This window comes from Aulonocara sp. 'chitande type north' Nkhata Bay, linkage group LG7 (genome assembly GCF_057382095.1).
Source record: "Aulonocara sp. 'chitande type north' Nkhata Bay isolate Kocher_YH1m ecotype deep benthic linkage group LG7, A_spYH_male_GT1.1, whole genome shotgun sequence".
Classification (NCBI taxonomy): domain Eukaryota; kingdom Metazoa; phylum Chordata; class Actinopteri; order Cichliformes; family Cichlidae; genus Aulonocara; species Aulonocara sp. 'chitande type north' Nkhata Bay.
Window position 1 is genome coordinate 3,957,506 of NC_141350.1, and position 21,865 is coordinate 3,979,370.

General features: G+C 42.0%; 2 protein-coding genes across 29 annotated transcripts in view; both read right to left on the reverse strand.

The window, feature by feature from the left end:
• mical3a (microtubule associated monooxygenase, calponin and LIM domain containing 3a) overlaps positions 1 to 18,388 on the reverse strand; it is a 79,044-nt gene extending 60,656 nt beyond the window's left edge. For 16 of the 26 annotated variants that reach the window (XM_086298023.1, XM_086298039.1, XM_086298037.1 and 13 more), the window contains exons 1-2: positions 18,177 to 18,387; positions 3,774 to 4,113 (exon numbers count right to left, since the gene is read on the reverse strand). The gene's annotated coding sequence lies outside the window, so the exon portion shown is untranslated. Of the gene's footprint in view, positions 1 to 1,030; positions 1,189 to 3,773; positions 4,114 to 16,058; positions 16,634 to 18,176 lie in introns of those variants that run through there. The other 10 variants (XM_086298021.1, XM_086298022.1, XM_086298016.1 and 7 more) reach the window with 6 other exon arrangements.
• Positions 18,389 to 19,058: 670 nt separating this feature from the next.
• LOC147324326 (UPF0606 protein KIAA1549) overlaps positions 19,059 to 21,865 on the reverse strand; it is a 36,710-nt gene continuing 33,903 nt past the window's right edge. For 2 of the 3 annotated variants that reach the window (XM_086298046.1, XM_086298045.1), the window contains one exon: positions 19,059 to 21,782. In XM_086298046.1, coding sequence (XP_086154172.1) covers positions 21,591 to 21,782 — 192 coding nt within the window. In that variant the 3' untranslated portion in view covers positions 19,059 to 21,590. The remainder of the gene's footprint in view (positions 21,783 to 21,865) is intronic. The other variant, XM_086298047.1, reaches the window with a different exon arrangement.

The following is a 21,865-nucleotide window of genomic DNA, read 5'->3' on the forward strand; positions in this document are numbered from 1 at the left end:
TAACACAAAGGTGCGAACAGATACAGCACAGCCCAGTTAACACCCACCTACCCAACTGCACCCTGTGGCTTCAAAGTAGATGTACAAAGTCTTTAAAGATACAGTGTAGGAAGGAAGCTCTTGAAATGCGAGAAACAAAGGTTCAGTATAACTAATCAATAGAACAAATCCAATCACTCAGATGAGACAGGATAAGAGACTTTGGCCTGTCAGGTCAGGACCCTTCTGCTCCATTTAACCACAGAGTGGCTGCTGCTGCTGTATGGGCCCAGCTGAGCCAGCTGGAGTAATATGATATTAATGTTAATGTCAGCATACAGTTAATCAACAAAAACAAAAATGACATGTGGAAGCATTCATCACTGAAGTCTAGGAGGAGACTTTGATTTAACGTCAAAGCCTTTACACTTGGCCACAAAACAGGTACTGAGAGACAACAAAAGCACTTGCAAAATATCTAAACTTACGGTATGTATAGGACTGCATGAGATTTACACAAGAGCAAGCAGCAGCCAGCTCCATACCAGCCTCCTGTAACAACATCTTTTGCGAATACAAAGTGTGTGCATTAACGTTTACCTAACATGACTTCTTTCCAGGTGTGTTGCGGCTGTGTTGTTACCCGAAACAAGCTCCTAAAACGACATTTCTCAAATGTCACCTCTGACTCAGTGATGTACAAATATTATTGAGTTTCTTTGCCGACTCATCAGGTAAACTGTCGCGCTTGGACTGCATTCTGTACTGATGGATATATTTGTGTGGAAGTGACTAATAGCACCACTACATTCCACAGGCTGTCCCATTAGAACCGAGGTTTTCCTCTGTGATGCACCAGTAATGTGCATGTTCTTTGCACAAAGAAAATTGAGATTTATAACAGGCCAATGCAGTTAAATCGTTAGCTGCTCTATTAAAACCAACAGAGCGTGACATTCCCAAACGTGCGAAGGTGCAGCCCGCGGATCCCACGGTAACGTTAAAAAAACCCACTGTTTGTCAAACGACTGAGAGAAGCGTGTCTTCTTACCTCTGAATGCCACGTGATTATAATCCAATCGTCAATAATTCTATTAAATCCATTTTCCTGTGTAAATCCAAATTTCACAGTGAAGCCAAAACGGGAATGTCTATTTTTTTCCGCTCGGTAGGGATATAGAGCACAGAGCCACACGGCAGACGAGAAGGCGCAACTTGAAACTGACTGAGAGGGATCCGTCGAAACCATAACGCCGACAAGGAGGGGGGGACGTGCAGCTCTCTAAATAACAGTATGTTCCTGAAATTTGAGCGAACAAATAATGTTCCTGTATTACATGTTGAAATAAGAGTACAAAGCAGTAATAGACTGCATACGGCAAAGAGACGACGCTGTGCTAGCTTGTACTTCAATCTCTCTAACAGTACAAGGTGAGCACCCCCCGCTCTTTCTTGAGGTGAGCCAGCGTGTTTTAACTCAGTTTAATCCAATTGGTCTCTTCCAACGTGACGCAGCAGCAGTGTTGCGTTCACATGCGGTCGAAAACTTGGCCGAAACATTAAAACTGGTTTAGACAACCGGGGATACCGGCGGGGTTTCATTTAACGTGATATCCGAACAGTCAAACTTTATTTGTATTTATTTTGTTATCTTTCAGTTACTGTAAAATATTTCCCGTTTGCCTTGTGTGCGATTGTGTATATAAATATTGACTTAACCTGTAGGGTAAAAATTGATAAATTATTGCTAGTAATAATTAGCCTGCACAAAAATGGGTTACTGTAAAATTGTTTACTGGGCATCATCCGCACAGGTGTGTTACCAGAATATAGAGGCGTGATTCAGATGTGCACTCTGGCACCCGGGAGTTTTATATGGACAGTAAAAGAAGTAGGCTCTAGGTAGTCTGGAGTGATGAGGCGCATGACATAAAATAATGGTTAACATTCCTGAAACGTGTGTATCTGCTGTGTCTATCTGCAAGTCTCCTTCTTTTCCACTGTAGGAAATCTTGAAAATATGATTCCAAAGGAAATTCCAAAGCTCATTTGTTTGTTTTCTAACAAAGTATAGACCCAGATTGTGCAGTGGTTTCAAATGGGCTGAAGTTTGCCTCAGTGGAAAACCATAAGATTACAATTTGGGAAAATTATAAGTTTTAAACAATCACTTTCAAATGGCAAGAAACAGTTTAGTGAGTGTTTGGCTGCTTCCCGCAGACAGAAATGTGCATTACTGATACACTGCTTTTGTTTCAGTCACAACATGGACTTCTCCCCAGACTACAAAAAAATGGTTCTGCAATCCAGACTGCAACTGAACCTTGTCAAAAGAAAGGTTTTTATTAACCAATCATTCAAAGCCATTACTGGTTCATTAACTGGATCACAGGCAAGCAAAAACAGTCCAGTCTCAAAGATGAGGCAGCTTGAGATATAGTTCATCCACTTGGATCAGAAGAAGATTATCTATATTCTCTGTAAGGTGCTACATTCTTAGGCCATGTTGAAAGGAGAAACCCTTCAGCTGCTATCAGCTCTGGGCACATTACCGCAGCTAGCAAGCAAACACCTTCCCATCAGCTCATGTCACAGGACAGATAGTGCGGCTGAGACGCAAGGCACGTATAATATAAACTACAACTTTGGCCAAGTTGGTAGTTCAGTATTAGTTTGATTTATTTTGTTTAAAATAGCTTTATAAGCACAATTTAATAAATGATATGGTGCATATACTAAAAAAAATACTGAAAAATATTGGTCCCACCTACGCAGGGAGAAGATAAGATACAGGGATATCAAGTACAAATATACAAGGAGAGATAAACGGGCAGAAGTCAGAATCGTATAATGCCATATACTAACCAGATTATCACGGTTAAGTCACATGTAATGAGTTTGCAGGCACAATGTTGTTGTATAACTGTTCTGTCAAAACATAATGGGAATAACAAAAAAAATTATAAGTCCCTTTCCAAACAATCTTTAAGGTTACTCTTACAAGCCACACACACACAAATAAAATGCAAAAAAATCCAACAGCCTGTAAACATCACGCTTCCTTCTATAGCAGGACATGAATTAGATCTTTAGCACTTTATTAGTGACTCTGCATCATCTCTCTTGCATGCTTTGCAATTATGTATGAGGTTCAAATGTAAGGTAATGTAAAACAGCAACATTTTGACCATGAATTAACTTGCAGCTAGAAAACCTCTCTGTTTCTACCACCACAAGGACATTTTACATAGCATACAAGTCCTGCAATCAGAGCAAACTGTCCCAGCTGAAATTTCCATGGATTTGCTAATTATACAAAACCCCGGTGGGGCACAGAGTGTCAGCCAGATCTAATTGTATGGAAATGAGCAAGATAGAAAAAGGAAGACAGACTTGGAGGAGTAGAAATGGGAAAAAAAAAGAAAGACAGGACGAAGATTAGCGGTTGGAGGCTGAATGACTCGCTGCATAATACATCAGAAGGAGTTTCACCATGTTATGAAATTGCCTCTAATTGCGCTGAGCACCCTGGTTCCCACCATGGCTCTGTTTGCTGTTAAGGTCTGTCATCAGCCTTTGAGTAAACATACAGACAAAGGGTTGTCTACCTAAGGTGAGGCAGGCTGCATGCATTCTCCACATCACAAAGGGATTACTGATGCCATCCCTGAAATCATCAAAGGCATCTGCCATGTCACATTATCCAATTCTGATGACAAAGGACTGCATCAGATCTCCTTTCATTTGCTTGCAGTGCAGCAGGTGAACGTGGGTAATAAAGGTGAAGTACTCACTGTACTGAATGAAGACAGGAACAAGCTGAAGATCCAAAAGCTATTCCTCAGAATGGAATTGTTGTCTTTCTATCTTCCTTCCTCCCTTTCCTCTTCTCTTTCTGCCTCTCCTCCTGCCTTCTTTCCCCCTCCACCTCCTCTTTTCTCACCACAGCAAGATGCTGCCTGGACCAGTGCTCGTTGTCATGGTAACCAAGACTGGGGGGGATTCTCATGTGACCGGATCTCCTTGAGCACTGATTGGCCAGATGCACTGATGTAAGGAGGGAGAGATGGGGCGGAGGGGGTGATGTCACATGCCCATCGGTTCACAGATTGGAGGAATCCTCAGCCAGGCCGCCTGCAAGCACAGACAGACACAATGGGCGTCTTTTTAAGGTGGGGTTGATCTGAAGTGGAGCACTTCCACAGTCAGGAAGAATCTCCTTGACCGACTGGTGACTTACTTAAAGGGATTCTGACATGCTGATGTAAGAAGTGAGATGGAGCTGGCTTGGCTCCCACCTGTTTTTGCTGTCATCTCCAACTGTACTGCTTTCTGCTGCCACTAAAATCTCTCCCAACTGGCAGGATGCAGAGTGTTACAAAACATATGGGATTGCTCATATGTGGCAACTTGACCTGCTGGACCTACCGCTGTTCCTCCTACTGGGCCTACAGTATTTATAGGACTGCAGAAACCAGACAGATGCAGGACTGCTGCTATTCACTCTTAGTTAGCCATGTTCATACAGCTTTCAACACAAACCATTGAGACTTACAGTGCATTGTATATCTTAATGGTTTGCTGCTGATAAGAACTTTCAGCTATTTCCTGAAATAAAAGGTCACGTTTAACTGCTGCCAAACTGTGATTAAAAACACAGAAGAGCTAGCAGAACACCACAAGAATGTGCAGCCATAATTGCATAATTATTCTTGCTTTTGTCACAGATTTTCTGTTTTAGAGTCTTGAAAGGTAGTGGTGACGAGGACACGGGAATTACAGGAGGACTCAGCGGCTGAGTGAAAAAAGAAACAGCTTTCTGGCTTCATTTAAGCAGTAGATATCAGATATCAGGATAAACACTTTTATGTTTTCTATCCCTTATGAGCAGAAAGTAGGTCTCTATTAATTTCCCAACGATGACATGAGTAATCACAGTCCGAGCCTGTTGTCCAGACTGTTGTGTAACAGTTTGGGATTGGTCCAGTTCAGCCAGAGATGAGAAATGTTCTTGAATCGTGTTTGTTTCTCTGAGCTGAGCTGATGTCATGTGTTGCCTTTTTGCACTCAGCAACTAAAAAATCCAGATTTGACAAAGTTTTCAGAGTTGGTGGTCGTCTGGATTGCTTCATTGTGGCCATCTTGTTTTGCAGTGCAACTGTGGAGAGTCGTGTTGTGTATGTGTGTGCACGCCCACTGATTTCCCTGTAAGCAAAAACAGATTCACTCCTGCCACTGACCTGTGTCTCAAGACATTTCTTTACTTTTTTTTAGTAAAAATAATTATCCATTGTCTTCTATGCTATGGAAAATGACAAATTATATTTATTCTTAAAACATACGAATAGATTTGAATGCATATTTTCACTGTGAATATCCCACTCCCACTCACACTGTCTGAATCAATCAGACATGTAGCTTAAACATCAAGCTCCAGTGACACCAGGGATATGCATAATGCACCCATTTTTCCTGTAATGCCATAACTGGGCAGTGAGCTTTACTAATAAAACATGCACCACTGTCTCCAAAGCCATCTGTTTCTCCACACCCAGCAGGCACTGCCCACGTAAAGGTGTCATTCACTTTCATTTAAAAAAAACAAACACTGTTTTTCAACAGAATAAAAATGCAGGACTTGCTTAGTGCTTCCTTGTCTTGCATCTATATCACTCCATCTTTGGTGCAAAAAATGCACACAAACAAAATTAAAATGCTGAAGAAATCTGATTTATGTCTTATTTACTGTGAGTCTAACACTTGAAAAACAAAAAACAAATATGCTTTATGTGTGATGATTGACTCGTTTACAAAAGTGCAGCTTAACTGTAGCAGACGACACGTTAATGCAGGTCCAGCTCTCTGAAACACTCGACAGCCATACGGCCTTCATCTGTACGGCTACATTCATATTGAGGCTGTCACTGTTACTGTACCCTCTCCTCCAATTCTCTCAAGTGTCTCTGTACATATGCTCTCCCCTCTCCCTTCTCGTGTGAGTGTGAATGAAAAGATGATGAGATCAGTGATACTAGTGATCTCATCATGTTCATAGCCGGCCATCAGGAAGCTGTTATGGGCCATTGAGCACTAAGCTGCAGAGGAGAAGGAACTGACAAGAGGAATGGCAAAAGTAAATCTTCCTCATCGGATTGACCTTACTTGGATATTCATGTTTCAATTTGAAAGCATATTAATGCTAAGAATAATTGATCAATTAATTAAACTATCAGCAAATTTAAATGATGGGCACAGAGCTAGAGAAACTAGCATTTTATCAATAGAAAAACATATATACATATAACTGACTACATAGTATAACTATATATAACTATATAACATATAACTGAATTTCCCAGAGGAACCTACCCGAGGGATTAATAAAGTTCTATCTATCTATCTAAACTTAAACTAAAGCCTGTTTACTACAATAGAAAGTAACGTTTACTTGAGAAAGCAGAACAATACGCCACTGAATGTGATTAAAAGTGTCAAACAAAGTGGAACGTTTCCATTGTAGGCCAGTCCCCAGATAGAACTATATTTCCAGAACACTGAAAGGATCAAACTGTCAGATATTATGCGCAGAAGGACAGCAGATTTTGAGACGTCTTGCTGGTTGAGCAGGTGAAAATGGGTCAGATTTGCTGTGTGTTTTCACCTGCTCTCTCTGCTCTCTCGCTCCACCTTCCTGTTAAATTTTTCACTGCTCCACTATTATTAATGGAATCACCAACTGTTTATTTACTTATTGGATACAAATTGAAATAAATCAGTTGAAGACACACACTCAACAACCGAGGAAATGCTCCAGTATGAATAAACAGGATTCCAGCAGTAAGCTTGTCAACAGAAGAAAGATGTGCACAGCTTCTTCTTCTTTTTTTAATTTAGGGAGGACAATTGTTTGATCGTTCAGATAAACACAGCATGAATTCTGTCAGTCCAAAAAAGTGATAATGGAAAGGGCTTTTAAGAATCGTATCAGTATGTAACTTTAACGTTTCATTTCCTCCAAAACTGTGAGCTCTAACTCTGTGCAAACAGAGTAAATCAGCTCCAGTCGGCTGCCCCCGAGCACGAAGAATAGAGGGAGAGGTTATGAGAGACTGAGGTGTTTGTGTGTGAGATGGTTGGGTGCTCAACAAAGGAAATCGGTGAACAAAAGTTAGAAAGTGAAAACGCACCTACCCACAGAGTCAGGAGAGAGAGAAACAGCAGACAGTGGGTGTCAGATTTCAGGAGGTTAGGCTGTGTCTGTGGTCAGCCTGAGCCAGTCTAAATTTAAGCGTATGTGTTTAGGATACCTCGGACCAGGGCTGTGTGAGGACTGAAAAAAGATGTAGTGGTCAGGGTGCGGCCACACTGGAAACATTTCTCACACTGCTGGTTATTCACCGTGTCCATGAACTGCTAAGTTGGTAGGCTATAAATCCATCCGTTCCTACAAGAGTCAGTAGTCTCTGATCTTTAGCAACGTGCACGACGTTCCTGGTCTAAGTATGGCTGTGAATGTCATGACTCAAGGTGTTTAGGGGTCAGGGGTTACCGCCGTAGAGTGGATCATGCTAAAGAGTGAGCTGTGGGCGTCCACAGGAAAAATAATTCAGTTTATTTGAACAATTTCTTATACACATTACAAGGAAGGTATTGATCTTAGAAAACAACAGAATAAAAGGGTATATTTTGCATGTTTACCTTGAAAATATTAGCTTTATAAGAGAATACGTTTAATGCTTCCATAACAACAACAACAACAAAAACTGCCACAGAAATGAAAAGTAAAAGTTAAATATAACTTAAAGGTTTTAATCAAGTATTTCTGTAAGGCTGTGGTTTTGGGGTACATTAGTTCTTAAAGCTAGTTATCTGTAAGCATGCTAACATGCTAACAAACAAGCTGTTTTGGGGTATAAAGCTAACCATGTTTCCCATTACAGTTAGGATTTTTTGCTAATGTTTCTAAATTAGTTCAAAGGCATTAGATATGAATTTCTGGAGACATGAATGATTGAAGTAAATTAAAGGGTGATGCCTACAGCTGAGCTAATTCACTCAAAATCACTTTCAACGTGAAAAACTCATGTCGGCACTAAAGGCCATCTTAGTTATGGGGACCATGAATTTCTGCACCACATGGCAACCCCTCCTATATTGCTGTTACAGATCATATCACCAGCACACTATACCAGCACCAATGTGGAGGTTTGGTCAGAGTGGCAAAGCCTACATCGTTCAGGTAAAGTTTGACCACCCTCAGCACAGGTAAATATGGATAAATAGGCTGTAAAAACTCTATTTTATCTTGGATAAAGGAGTGAAAGTGTTTAATCTGCTTATTTGCCCTCAAAGAATAAACATAAATGTTATTGCTCCATTCACTCTGGCGGGTAAGGTATATTGTTTTCCCCTCTGCTGGCACCAATCTTACTATAACATCTTAATTCAGCAGGATCAACTGAGAGAAAAAAACACGCTGGACTAAACAGTGCACGAAAATGGATAATTGCATCTAAATCCATGGAATTAGATGGTCTAATAAATTGAATTACATTCCACTACAAGTTAATATTCATGATGGCTGGGACACAATAAAAAGGTTGTGCCACAGCACACTAGTTCACTAGTTTTGATAATGGATTTATTTCAGTCACATCAAAAGTCTAGCTCACTATTACAGTTACATAACTAATTACATAACAGATTCTTCCTTGAGGGAAATTTGCTTTATAGTGTCTTCATGAAGAGGAGTGTTTTTGCATGTCATTACTATATATTTGTTTGGCCGTGTGGGAAACATGGCTGCCTTTGAAAACAGCTGGCGTGCAAACACTATCAGGCGGCACACATAAAGGTCAAGTTGCATTATGTTGATTATGATACTTGAAATATACACTTTTAAAGAAATAGATTCATGATATGAAGTTAAATGACCAGCTTTATACAAGAAGTGTAGTTCACTCTTCTTTCAACACTGTGCAGTGTAACACAATGGTTGTGCAATGTTTTCTGAGACTGTGAAGGGAGCTTATTTTGTAACATCTGAACATGGGCTTGAAGCTTCAAAAAATAATAATTCAAGATCTATTCCAAATGTGTGGTGGGTTTGAAATGTGTGGTTGTTCAGAAGGCAGAGGGGAAAAAAGATGCCACTGAGTTGCATTTCAGGACTCCTGCGTTGTTGGTATTACACTCACACTGGACGGCAAAGTGTAAGACCTACACAACTCTTTTCATCTGGGTTCTTCTTGTATTGCGAGTTCCAGGCAAAGCGTCATCAGTGTTACTTTCCACACTTTCCCCAGAGGGTGCGATTAGGCTGTGCCTTATCAAATACCAAATGATGATTCCAAACAATGTGTGCTTGCGACTAGAACAGAATTTTAATCACATTCTGCTTTAGACTGCCAAGGTGCCCTCTGCCTTTTTTTCTCCCTTTTTCATGCACTCTCCCCCCTTCAGAGAGACCATGAGGCTGCTATGTACTCGTCCTGATCAGATGATGGGTTTGCTAACTGTAATCAGAAGTCAGTAAACACAGTCCTCAGCAAAGCTTTTTCATTACCGTTGGAGACAAAGCAGAGCTGAACTGCAGTTTACACAATGGCCTCAAATCTCAGTACAAATCAGCTCGCATATATTACCCAAGATCACATCTGACAACACAAGCTGAGCTGGAGAGCTGGGGTTTTTTTTTTTCAGCTTCCATCAAAGCTAACACATAGCTTGACTTTTACTCCTCAAGTGAAAAAACAGCAAGATTAAGTTGTTACATTTTTTAGCTTCAAGTATACTTTTGAATTCCAGCTTATCGTGATGATTCATTAAGTGCACAACAAACAGGTAATGGTTTCAGTTGACGCTTCAACTTGATACAAAGTGGCCATGATGGTCGTCCGTGAGTCTGCGCACACATACAGCCCAAGGACAGAAACCAAACACCTCTACCCCTGTTACAGGCGCACGTACCTGTAACATATATATAGTGCACATGCGCTATACACGACACGCAATTCTCTCGCATTGTGTCCACTATTATCAGTGACCTTTACTGCTGTAGGAGACTGAATAGTACAACAAACAGTCCTTGTCCTGTAGCTATCAAGGGACATGAGCAGTTTAAATGAATTCTGAATTCTTGCGTTGCATGAGTTGCTTAAAAGGCCCTGAGATGTGTTAGTGTGAGTTTCTTCAAAGACAGTTTTATTGGCTCTCTTACAGCAGCCTCCTGGTGTCGAGGATATGACTCACTTTCTGTGAGGCCAATAACGCAACAGGACAACAGAGAAGAAGATATTTAAGTGTATGTTGAAAGAAAAACTGGCAACGTTTCTCCAGCCTGGAAATGCAATGGATAGTAGCTACGGTGTTCAAGAAGGCTCGAAGAGCAGATATCATGTTCCAAGTCCTGATATTGACAGGTTTAGGTTAAGGTGACAGCATGAACGGAGCCGTTAGGTTTCTAACATAATCCATTATATTGATCCCGCTCCATCCTAGGGGAGGATTCTCAGCTGTCACTCTTTTGATGTTTTTCTTTTACTGTTGTCGTTGTTTTAATTACAGTAGTTTGTATGTGACGCTTGCACGATACTACAGATATTTCTCCCACTGCTCACCTGTTCAAATTCTCACAGTCTGTTATCAAACCAGATCTCCACTCTCCGTGTGGAAAGAAGAGAGAAAACACACAGCCAACGACTGCAGCTGTTCAAATATTGTGACATGTGATCTGTGGCTGGCACAAAGAGAGACTGTAGTGAATGACCAGGATACAAAGAGTGGAGAACAGGGGGCTCAACCGTGTGGCCTGTCCCCGACTCCCAAACACAGGCACAAACAGCAGCGTCTTTATTTTGCATTCTTCTGCACGTCATGCAGAGCTGCTGCCTTTGGCCTCTGACAAATATCCTTACACACACAAAAAAACTCCACCCACAATTGCAAACTATTTTTGGAAGCAGGATAATCATTTAAAACCAACATGAGGAAATCCGAGAAAAGGTATTATCTATCCAAATATGTTGAATAAACACGACTATGAGCAGTGGCTGCTGAGCAGAAATCAAACCAAGGGAAGACTGAGTAATGAATTCTTTATCTCATAAAGAACAGAACTGCTTTTGTTCTGCTCTTAGCTCTTACTCATGCTTTGACAAGACTTTCAGAGACTTTCATCCCACTGCCACCTTTCCCTTAACGCCTTTTATCGCACCTGTAGATGAGGATCAGATAGACAAAGCAGTTGTTTTTAAAGCTTTCCACCTCTTTTGAGTCAGACAGAAAAGTCCTTTCTGCCACTACCTACACCCTAAGACTTCTGCTTTGGGTGTGTATTGAGACTATAGGGGCTTTCCTTGGGCTAAATTATGATGTTAATGTGTCAGCAAGTGGAATTAGAAAGGTTAAAAACACAGAAACTCGAAATTCATTAGCAAACGAACCCCTTGACCTCACTGCTGCACTGATGCTGACTGGCACTGACACATGCTCTTTGGAGGGGAGCTGCAACAAGAACAGTCCAAAGCCAGGCAAGCAGCTCTGTGACTCTCTCCAGCTAAGCATCAGTATGCTAACATGATCACAACACAGTAATGTTTGCATCACAGCAAGCTGGCATATGATGATTAATAAGAGTGAACAACAAATTCAGGTTTGGACCCAATTGTGGCACGACACTAAAAGAGTTGGGGCTGTCATTCTTATATAGAAGAAGTAAATACTGTTATATCCACAAATTCACTCAAAACCACCTATATTTGATCTCAGTTAAATGCACATATGCAGACAAGCTGCTTGGATTATCACAGTCTGATATATCTATCTGAGGAAATGAAGAACACATCAGTAAAGAATGCAACCTTTCATTTACAAGAAGGTAGATGACAAAGTCCAGCAATCTTGAGCAATCCCAGAGCTCAGGGAAAGACCTCACTGAAGAGGCCTCATGTGATGGATTTCATTTCTTGTTTTCTTCTTTTCAGCCTGATGAGGTTCTGTGGACTTCACAAGACATGAAGGTATGAAATAATAGCTTGACAGCCTTAGTAGGCTTTAGCATATTTGGATTACTGCAAGGTTTCTTTATGCATGGTGGTTAAATGCTGGCTTAGAGAAACTACAAAGCAGTAAGGCCCTTTGAATCTTCATAAGGGTGCAGGGCCCTTTTTAGTCTTTACTCTCTCCAAAACATGAGATGATGACGACATGCTTGTCATCTTCAGTGCAAAAGGCAAGTTTGGGTCATAATGAATTCTGATTGCATCCTGGCAACAACACATTTAAAAACAGAATATTTTCCAGATGAATGGCAAAAATCACATAAGAATAACAAAGTACCTTTTTTCCAAAATATAAATTAAGATCAATTTAAGCTGAAATATATGAAGCCCTGCCCTCGGATATGATTGTTGGCATGAAGATAAAGCAAACAATGAGTCATAATGATGGTTATTTCAATGATGACTCATTTGAACTCCACTACAAAGACGAGTGAAGCTGAGAAAAGAGGTTTCTAGTTTTCAAGTGGGTTAGCTACTGGTATTTGGTATTCATATACAATGCTTTTATTTTGAAATAACACAAATATACAGCTAAATTAAGAGAAACTGATGGAAAAGAATGTTTAATGAAGTAGTAGGTGGGAATTGTGCTGGTATCCACATGCATAATGCCAAGCTTTGCAGCTCATTTCTCCGTGGTCTGTCAGATTCCTGCTACACTCTGTATGCTTGTGCACGCATATGAGTGAATCACATTTGGCCTGCAGCTCTCATCCTGACATCAGCTCTGATCTCTGACCCCAGTCTTTGCTTTTTCTCTTTTATCCCCCCTCATCTCAATGAGCTCATCGTTATTAAAGAAAGGGAAATGTCTGTTCTCTTAAACAAACTCCACCTGAGTAAAAAGAGCAATTCCACAGAGTTATTTCCACATTTGAAGTCAGTGCGGAAAACAAAATTACATTGATGTTAATAAGTTAAGCATACCAAACATATGCAACACTGGCATGCTGCTAGATTTAATGCACAAGAGCATAATAACAGTCGATGTGCCATGTATACAAGCTGGATGTCACCGAAAGGAACAACAGTCATTTCAGCCAGTGTGGGCATCCCATAATTTTCTCATCCAGTGAGGGTGTGGAGCAGCATGTTGGGTAACTCGAAATCGTGTAGTCAGCCTTTCTTTGGTGTCAGTTAACTGGTTACTGTGGTAACTGTGTGCTCTTGGATGGTTTCCCTGTCAGCAGCTTGTCTCTGGCTGTCTTCACAGAAGCTGTAGCCGTGTGGGTCTTCCCAAATCAGTGATATTATATCTGATCTTCCTCTCTAACCTATAGAGAGACAGGCATGAAGCCTTAGACAGATGTGGACGCAGGCAGGTTCCAGTCAGGTAATGTGACAGCCTGTTATGACAGAAGGGCCCGTGCGAGACAAGGAGAAGCAGGTAAGAGTCAGTTCTGTAGCCTGAATTGAACGTACCCTCCCACTGCTACGGAAAATATCTACCAAAGGCTAGATAAAAATAGACCGCAGCCACACCCTGAGTATCCAACCACACTGAATAGGATTTTACACATAATACATGTGGTGTAAAAGAAGATTCCCACAGTTCATCTAGCAGGTTAGCCAGAGCTCAGCCAGTTCCTGGGATCACAGAGATGAGGATTATGAAAAAGGCATGTCTTTGCACAATCCCTCCTGCTCTCCAACTCCTGTGTTAGAGAGCAGGAGGGACTGCTTTTCTGTCCACCCTTCAAGGGTTGAACCTGCGTTACAACCCAGCTGGAATCCCTACTCTGTCAGACTTCTTTAAGCTAGCTGGGACTCCGCTCTCTACAGCCCACAATTTCACAACAGCAATGGCCCGTTGACAGGTTAATGCAGGAGTCTACCAGTCCACTGTATCACTCTGGATGGTTACTAGGATACAGGAGTGTTTGTTTAGTGCTGTTGTGATCAAGAAACGCAGATGAAGAGTCAGACACGCCTGAGTGTAATGTGGACATACTGTACATCAGATGGCAGCGATTTAATCTTAAAAAAGTGACATTATAGAGACAAATCTTTGAAGGCCACAAAATAACAGGCCTGTTTTTAAAAAAGAGAAACATCACTGTAAATACAAGCTTTGGGCAATGAATATGAGGACAATCTGCCAGCATAAATTAGCTAAAATATACGACTTTGAGTTCTTGTACTCGCCTGTCAATGTGCTGTTCGGAGCACTTACACCCCCCTCGCTGAAATAAGACTGTAGAGTCATGTTTAAATAAATTCTATGCATCCATGTTTCTCATATGCTACGGTTTTAAATGTCCAAGCCTATTTCTATTGACCTTAACTTTTTTCTGTATACCTGCAATTCCTAAATGTAATGTTACCGTTTTTTAAACAGTATATGAAGACTGTCACTTTAGTAGCAAAACTGCTGGCTAAGGTGTTCTCTCAATAGCAATATCAGTATTTATTCACTTTAATGAAACGTTTTCAAAGATCCATCTGTCTGAAAGTTGATTCCAGTGAAATTGGAAAGAAGAGCCGGAGGGACAGCTGCAGCCAAGACCAAAGCCACTTTCTACTCCTCCCTGAGCATGTGTTTGTGGGCATGAATCTCACGTCTCAATGTGTGTTGCTTCTATTTATAAAACTCTGACCCTGTGGCCTGTGTAACTCCTCCAGGTGCCCTTTGCTGTGAGTCTCCCACCATCACCCCTAGCGGGCTCATCTGTACTCGCAAGATTTGTGTGTAGACAATGACGTAACACACCGAGATAAATATGCACAGCCCGGTCCTACCTGGGGCAATTTGTGCTAACATGTTGTTATCCTACTATTTTCAACAGCAGGAAAAATAAAACAGTGCATGAAAGTTGCACTAATTTCACATTTTTTATTGTTCTCGTCATTTTATGTCATCTTTACTAGGCAGCCACACACAGCATTGACATGTAAAATTGGACAGAGCTCACCATGTTTAAAAGCCACTCTCACTCCAGCCTAATCTGGGCTACTTGGGACATTTATGGATCACTTATACCACTGGCTGTAATGTTACATGAGCTAGCATGACCATAAAGTCATCATCTATCAGTCCAGCCTAAATGTTGCCCAAAGAAAACTTTAGATGTGGATTGCTTATTATTTTCTCCTGAGAAAAGGCTTTACTTGTGGTTTCCTGACTTTTACTTTTAACTCAGAGTCGCCAGGTTCAGGATTTATGTTTCACTGTACGTACAATGACCCCAGTTTTATAAAAATTTGGAAGGAGGAAATTAGAGGTCATCCATATATATACACTGTATGTATTTAAGACATTCCTGCATCTATCCATTTTCTGCCGCTTGTCACGGTTTGAGTCACGGCGGCAGAGAAGCCCACACTTCCCTCACCCCAGCCACCTCCTCCAGCTCATCTGAGGGGACACCGAGATGTTCCCAAGCCAGCTGAAAGATGTGTTCTCTCCAGTGAGTCCTGAGTCTCCCCTGGGGCCTCTTCCGAGTACGACATGCCCGGAATACCTCATCTAGGAGGCGTCCTAGTCAGATGCCAGAACCACCTCAACTGGCTCCTTTCAATGTGGAGGATGAGCAGCACACTCAAGAATAACTGAGATAAAAGGAAGGTTGGAGATTGGCTGTAGTTAGCTAAGATAACTCGGTCAAGTGATGCTGAAGTGAAGTAGTGGTTTCATTATTGCCAGCTTGAAGTCCTGTGGTACATGATTGATCAACTTCAAGATCGAATCATTAGTTATCATTCGTTGTTAAATGGATGCTATTAGACAGTGAAGAAAGTTGTGAGGTTATTGCACAGTTAAAGACTTTCCACATTGCTGTTTCGTATACTGTGTTCTCTGCCCACAGGGACTATACTGATACAAGAGCAAATAATCCTTTTAATCTTGTTTCATAAGCAAATGAATATGCAGTCGAGCAAACAATACCGCAGAGGTTATTTCTGTACTCAGCTATGATTCACTAAAGAGAAAGCAGACAGGACAAAACAACATCCCCGCGGTGTCCATCTGCTGACCAAGACAAAGCAATTAGAGAAATAATGGCTTAAAGGGATTACCTGCTGATTATTGTCCAGACAGCATGCAACCAGAACACAAAGTCTAAGGCTCCTCTGAAAGAGGTAAAAGGACTGTGCGTGTGCATTTAAGTACAAAGAAACACATAACCAGCGTTTTGGTTCTTTTCATTCCATCAGCATCTCCGTTGTTCGCTCCATCTTTATAGTTCGTCTCGATATATAGAGTGAGGGAAAGTTAAAAGCGGGACAACGTTGTTTGTGGTCTCATTCTACTCTTCCGCATACACACTAATAGCTGCCGGGCTGGTCTTGGCGGAGCTGCTGCTGCTGGTGGTGCAAACTGTCCTGAAAACATCCAGAGGATGTGGTCTGAAGGACAGCAGTGCAGAGAGATCCAGTGCCTGCTAATAGGGATTAATGCTGTCAGAGGATCAGCTGTGGCGTACCGGATATCTTTGTAAAGTTTAACAAAATACCACAGCTACCTAACAACATGCACTACAATGCGTTTGCAAGAAGGGTTTCTGAGCCAAAATTAGTTAGGAGTTTGTAAAAGGATCCTTATTTTCTGCAACTGCTTTCCTAATAAAAGGCTTCTTCAAATATGACCTGTATTCTCTGGACTCCAAAACCTGTGCTGTGTTTCCTTGTCTGCTATAAAGAACAACAAACATGTTTAATGTGTCAGCTACTAGTGCAACGGACACAACAGTTAGGTCTGTGGAAGACACCCGCCAGCAGCTGACAGGCAGGATCAGTGTCTGAAGTCAGCTGCCGAGCAAACGGGCACCCTCTCATGAATGACAGCTATTCACCTCTCCCTAGAACATCATATGAGTGCTGCCTCCTACTCAGCACAGCGGCAGCGCACAATGTGACACTGTGTCTTCTGATACAGTACAGCCTGGTGGAGAGGGGGTGACAGAGAAACAGATAACCTGCACTGTGACCTTGAGGACAGCGATCGTCCGCCGGCGACCAGAGGTGATGTCAGCAAGAGTTACCTGACCTGACACGAGGCGGTACAATGGTGACCTAATGCATGCAGACGCTTTTGCTTCTAAACTTGGATAAAATATGTGTCATGCAGTTGAAAGTAGGGCAGCACTAGCTACTGGCACTTTCTTTCTGTACCCCTCTCTAACCTTGCTTATCTCTCTCTCACACACACACAGAGAGAGAGATAAATGCTCATTTGTTATGAAAACAGATCCTCCTGGAGATCCATGCCTTTCCTCCATTACGTCAGATGATGCTCATGTCACACACACGTGCAGAAAATCTAAACTTTCTCTTATCGCTGCTATTTCTGCATCGCTAGCTCAGAAATCCCCCTGATACCCTCACCTCACTGTTATGCAGAGAAGACAGGCAGAGATGACAGAGCAAAGATAACCTGCACTGGTTGGTAGAGATAAAAAGGAGATAAAAGGGGTGGAGAGAAGGGAAATGTAGGTTTTAGACCACACAATAAGGTTGAAGGCATTTCTGGTAATAAAAACGTGATTGAAAATCCAGGAAAAGAATGTGTGTGGTATTTGAGACAAATGAAGCCAGTCAGTTTCATGCAAAATTCATATGCGCAGCCAATGCTAAAAGTGAACACAGTGGCATCCTTCTATGACATCAGTGCCAGCTGGCCCTTAGCTGGGTACCGCAGAAGATGTCTGCAGTGTCAGTCAACTATTCGTGCTGCCATTGATTCATACTGTAGGCAGCAGCAGCAGCTCTAATGGTATGTAATAGTGCAGCATGCAGAGAATTGCATAAGAAGAAGCCATGCTTGTAAACAAGGAGGGCGAGGACCACAACCTCCCACAGCAGCGCCACTGCAACAAAGCTAACAGCTGTGAGGGCTCATCGTAGGCTGTGTCAACAACATTCACTGTCACGAAACTGCAGGAATGTCATTTTCTGACACACACACACAGAGCGCACAAATGTCTGCAACTGCACCCTATTCAGGAAAACCCAAACATCTACCTTGGTTACAAAAACAAACAATGTGGGAAGACACCTCGTCTGTGGGACTCTGGTTGAGAAACCCGTCTAGTAACATCAGTACATTCCCGAGATGTGACTCTTATTACAGTCAAAGAATACACATGTGCAGCAAAGAGCAGATTGAATGACAAGCAGATAACAGGCAATACTCACAGGGGCTTTAAAGATTAGTTAAAAAGAAAGAAATCCTCGTCCATCATCAGTAAAAAGACTCCTTTCACAATTCTCCTCCTCCCTCCTCTCAATGCTTTTTGTCTTTCACCAGCAAACTGAGAGAAAGAGCGGCTGAAGGCAGACAGGAAGATCTGCAGTGCTGAAACTCAGTCAGCTACCTCCTTCTCCCTGTTTCTCTCCTCCCTCCCCTGCCTACCTCCCTCGCAGTTTTCTCCAAGGTCAGTAGGCAGAACCGACTGTTTGACTCCTCCCTTAGTGGACAATACCCTCCTACAGGCTGGACGCACAGGCAGTAATTACCATCATGATCCAGATTAACTCCTGGGTGTGTTTTTGTTGTGTGTGTGTCCAGGCTGCGCTCAGGGACAACACTCAGGCAGGATTACCGTAGGGAAGGTGGGGAGAGGTGGGGGACGGTTTAGATACCGGGCAAGAGGCAGCAAGCCTGGGATACTCTGCAGCAAACATTGTGTGTTCTTTCATCATGCCCGAGATATAACTCAAACTAGCAGCATCGTGAAATTAAAAAGACGGATTATTAAGGAAAAATGAATTCATGTCTTGCCACAGCATGACTCCTGTGTATAGAGGAGATCGGAAACAAAATCGAAACACAATAAATGAACGACTTAAAGTCGATGACTATAAGTCATCAAATCCCTTATTAGGGTTTACTTCTCAAAACTAAGACCAGATGAATTTGCTGCCGTTTTGGAGCCATAAAAATAACCAAATGTGCGCATGGACTGTGAATATTGACCACTCAGGAGTGTGCTGTCAAATACTTGCTGAGTTGTGCAAAGTCAACCCCTGTAGAGACAGATCAGGAGATTTACGGAACATTTAGATGCCTCACTCACTGGCTTTAGAAGCTGTGATGGGGATACGAGTCAGTGAACGAGGAGCTGGAGGTTATTTTAAGAGAAATATAAACGTGTAACAGTCACCGGCGCATCTCGATTGATTCATTTAATTGGTGTGTATTTGTATGTTCATATTTTCCAGATATTGGTGGTTAGAAAAATTCATCTCACCCAAAGGCTAGTGGAAGCATCACTGATCCAAACAGACTCTGCTGTATGATAAACATCTGTTGCATGTTCACAATTCAAAAAGACTTAAAGAGCCCACCGACTGACCTGCTTTCAGAGACGCCTAGAATCATCCATGGGAACTGGTTACGTCATGTGCAGCGCGGGAGCGCGATTTGTCCTTTTAGTGCAGCTAGTTTTCCTGTGATGTGCTGACACCCTGTGGTTTTCTGGTGTAACTACAACACCTGTAAGCATGTGACGTTTTGGATGAATGACGTCAGATGTTATGATTGCTCAAATGAAACCAAAGCAAAATAAAATCTGAAGTAATTTTCACTCTGGCAATGTACATTAATTAAAAGGCAGCTCAAGTTACAGCTTACTTTGTATTTCACAAATTCTGAAATAGCATGCTCAAAACCAAGCCAAAGAAATACAACAATTAAACATGCAAATGGAAAGTTGGGCCAGCCAACGGATCATTTTTACATAGCAGAACACGTAGAAAAGGACTGGAAATAAACAACAACAACAACAAAAAGCAACTGAGGATGAACACAAGGATGTAGTTACAGTACAGGACCAGCAGATGGAGGCGTACAGTGTGAGATGGATAAACCATGAACATGTAATGGACAACAAAGCTACAGTGTCACTGTTACCTGATGTTCCATCGATTCGTTTACAGTTCAACTGCCCTTACATCCACTGACAAACAGCCATGTTGGAATAATGATGCTTTTAAATAATTCTGTGTTAGAATTGGGAGCGTAACAGTAGACAGTCTGGTGCTTAATCAATTCAAGTGAGTCCAAAAGGCACGTCACATGGAAAGGAAACATGGCATGAGAAGGACACCGTGGCCACATCAGTAAAATCACCTGGAAGTCGAGGCTTGTGCAGGGAACATTTCGAATTTGCCATATGATCCTGGCACAAACTGCAAAAACACATCTTCAAGTCCTGCTATAAAAACCCCACAGTTCCTCTTTTATTTTAATCAAATGAATTAAAATTTTAGGCCTCCGAAACATCGCACCACATCCTGTGGAAAAGACCTGGAATGACTTCTAACCAGCATGATGACTAAGAGCCAGGTGAACACAATTAAATGATCCAAATCTATTTAAAAAGCATGTAAAAATGAGTAGTTGAAGTAAACTCTTAATGAAATACAGTACACGTCTTCCCTTCCTGTGCTAACAAAAAGGCAAATCAAACGTCCAATACTGCATGAAAAAGACATCCATGTGTATTCAACAGAGAAATGAGCTCAAACAGAACACTGGTGTCTGTGACTTTCCCTAATTTACACTTCTTCCATGTGACCTTCTAAAGTGTCTTTTTACGGATTTGTCCGTAAGGAATCTCTTAATGAAAAACCTGAGCCGTACCAAGTCGTCTGCATACAGTGCATCAAATAACCACATAATGAATACATACATTAAATATTGACCATAATCATCAAGTATGTCACCTTTTATTATTTGTACCACATCTGTGCCTGCGTCTTTAAAACTTGCTCAGAAACTGTTTGATCTGCTTAAAGGCTGATTTCTTCTCCTGTTTGCTTAACCATCAAGTAGCTTCTCAACACGAATTTAAAAAAACAACAACAGCACTTTAACATGAAAAAGTATATATTGTAAGCCGAGAGGTCGAACACCGTTTTACTGTAGTAAGTAAGGACAGAATAGGTAGCATTAATGAGTGTTATTACTGTGTATGGATGCCCCTTTTTTTGCCTGCTGTCTGAACTGGGTTGCTGGCTGTGAACTATGGTCTTACTGTAGGCTCTAACAGCAGGTATGGTCACGTGAACTGTATCACAGTGTCAAGGCATAACATGGCTCATCATGGCAGAAGACAGGAAGCACCTGATGGTGGAAAGGAAGTTAGGGGTCTGCATCAAAAAGAAGAAATACATCAGGTTATGTGATGTAAAAAGACATTGTGACTTCAGTCTGACACTGTATTTCTGTTTGTGAAGGCGACATAAAGTTGAAACTATGACACAGAGTCTGAGGAAATGCAGCAAAATCAAGTCCGACGTCCACAGTACGTGACATTAGCGCTCCCTGGTCCACGGTAAAGAACAGGAAAGAAACACGGGCATGTCGAGTTCACGCGTTGGTTTCACGTCATCTCTGGTCAGCTGTACTCTACTGCAGCTGATCTCAGTCTCTATCAGCCATCCTGTTATGCAGTTTCTCAGGAGCAAACCTCTCTACTTTAGCAGGACTATCTCTCTGCTGTACAGCTTAATGGACTTCCATGGGAAGCACTGTCAGATTAGGTGAAGCAAGCAGGCAGGGTCAGTGACATGACTGGTTAGAGCAGGACACTAGAAGCCAGGACTTCAGCTGTGGTAGCTGGGCACAGCCGCCTGCTTCTGCGAGAGCCGCAGAAGCTCCTCCCGGATGGCCTTGATCAAGGAGGCAGAGGAATGAGTGGGAGGAGAAGTATCCAGAGGTGGGGGGGCTGTCAGATAACCCACACCATCTAGATGGGTCGGGGGGGCCGTGGGCTCCCTGATACCACTCCGGTGAATCTGGAAGATAGAGGAGGACGAGCAGTCAGGGGGTCCATAAATAGCAGGCAGGACAGAAAGGGCAAACGGAACAACAGGGGGAG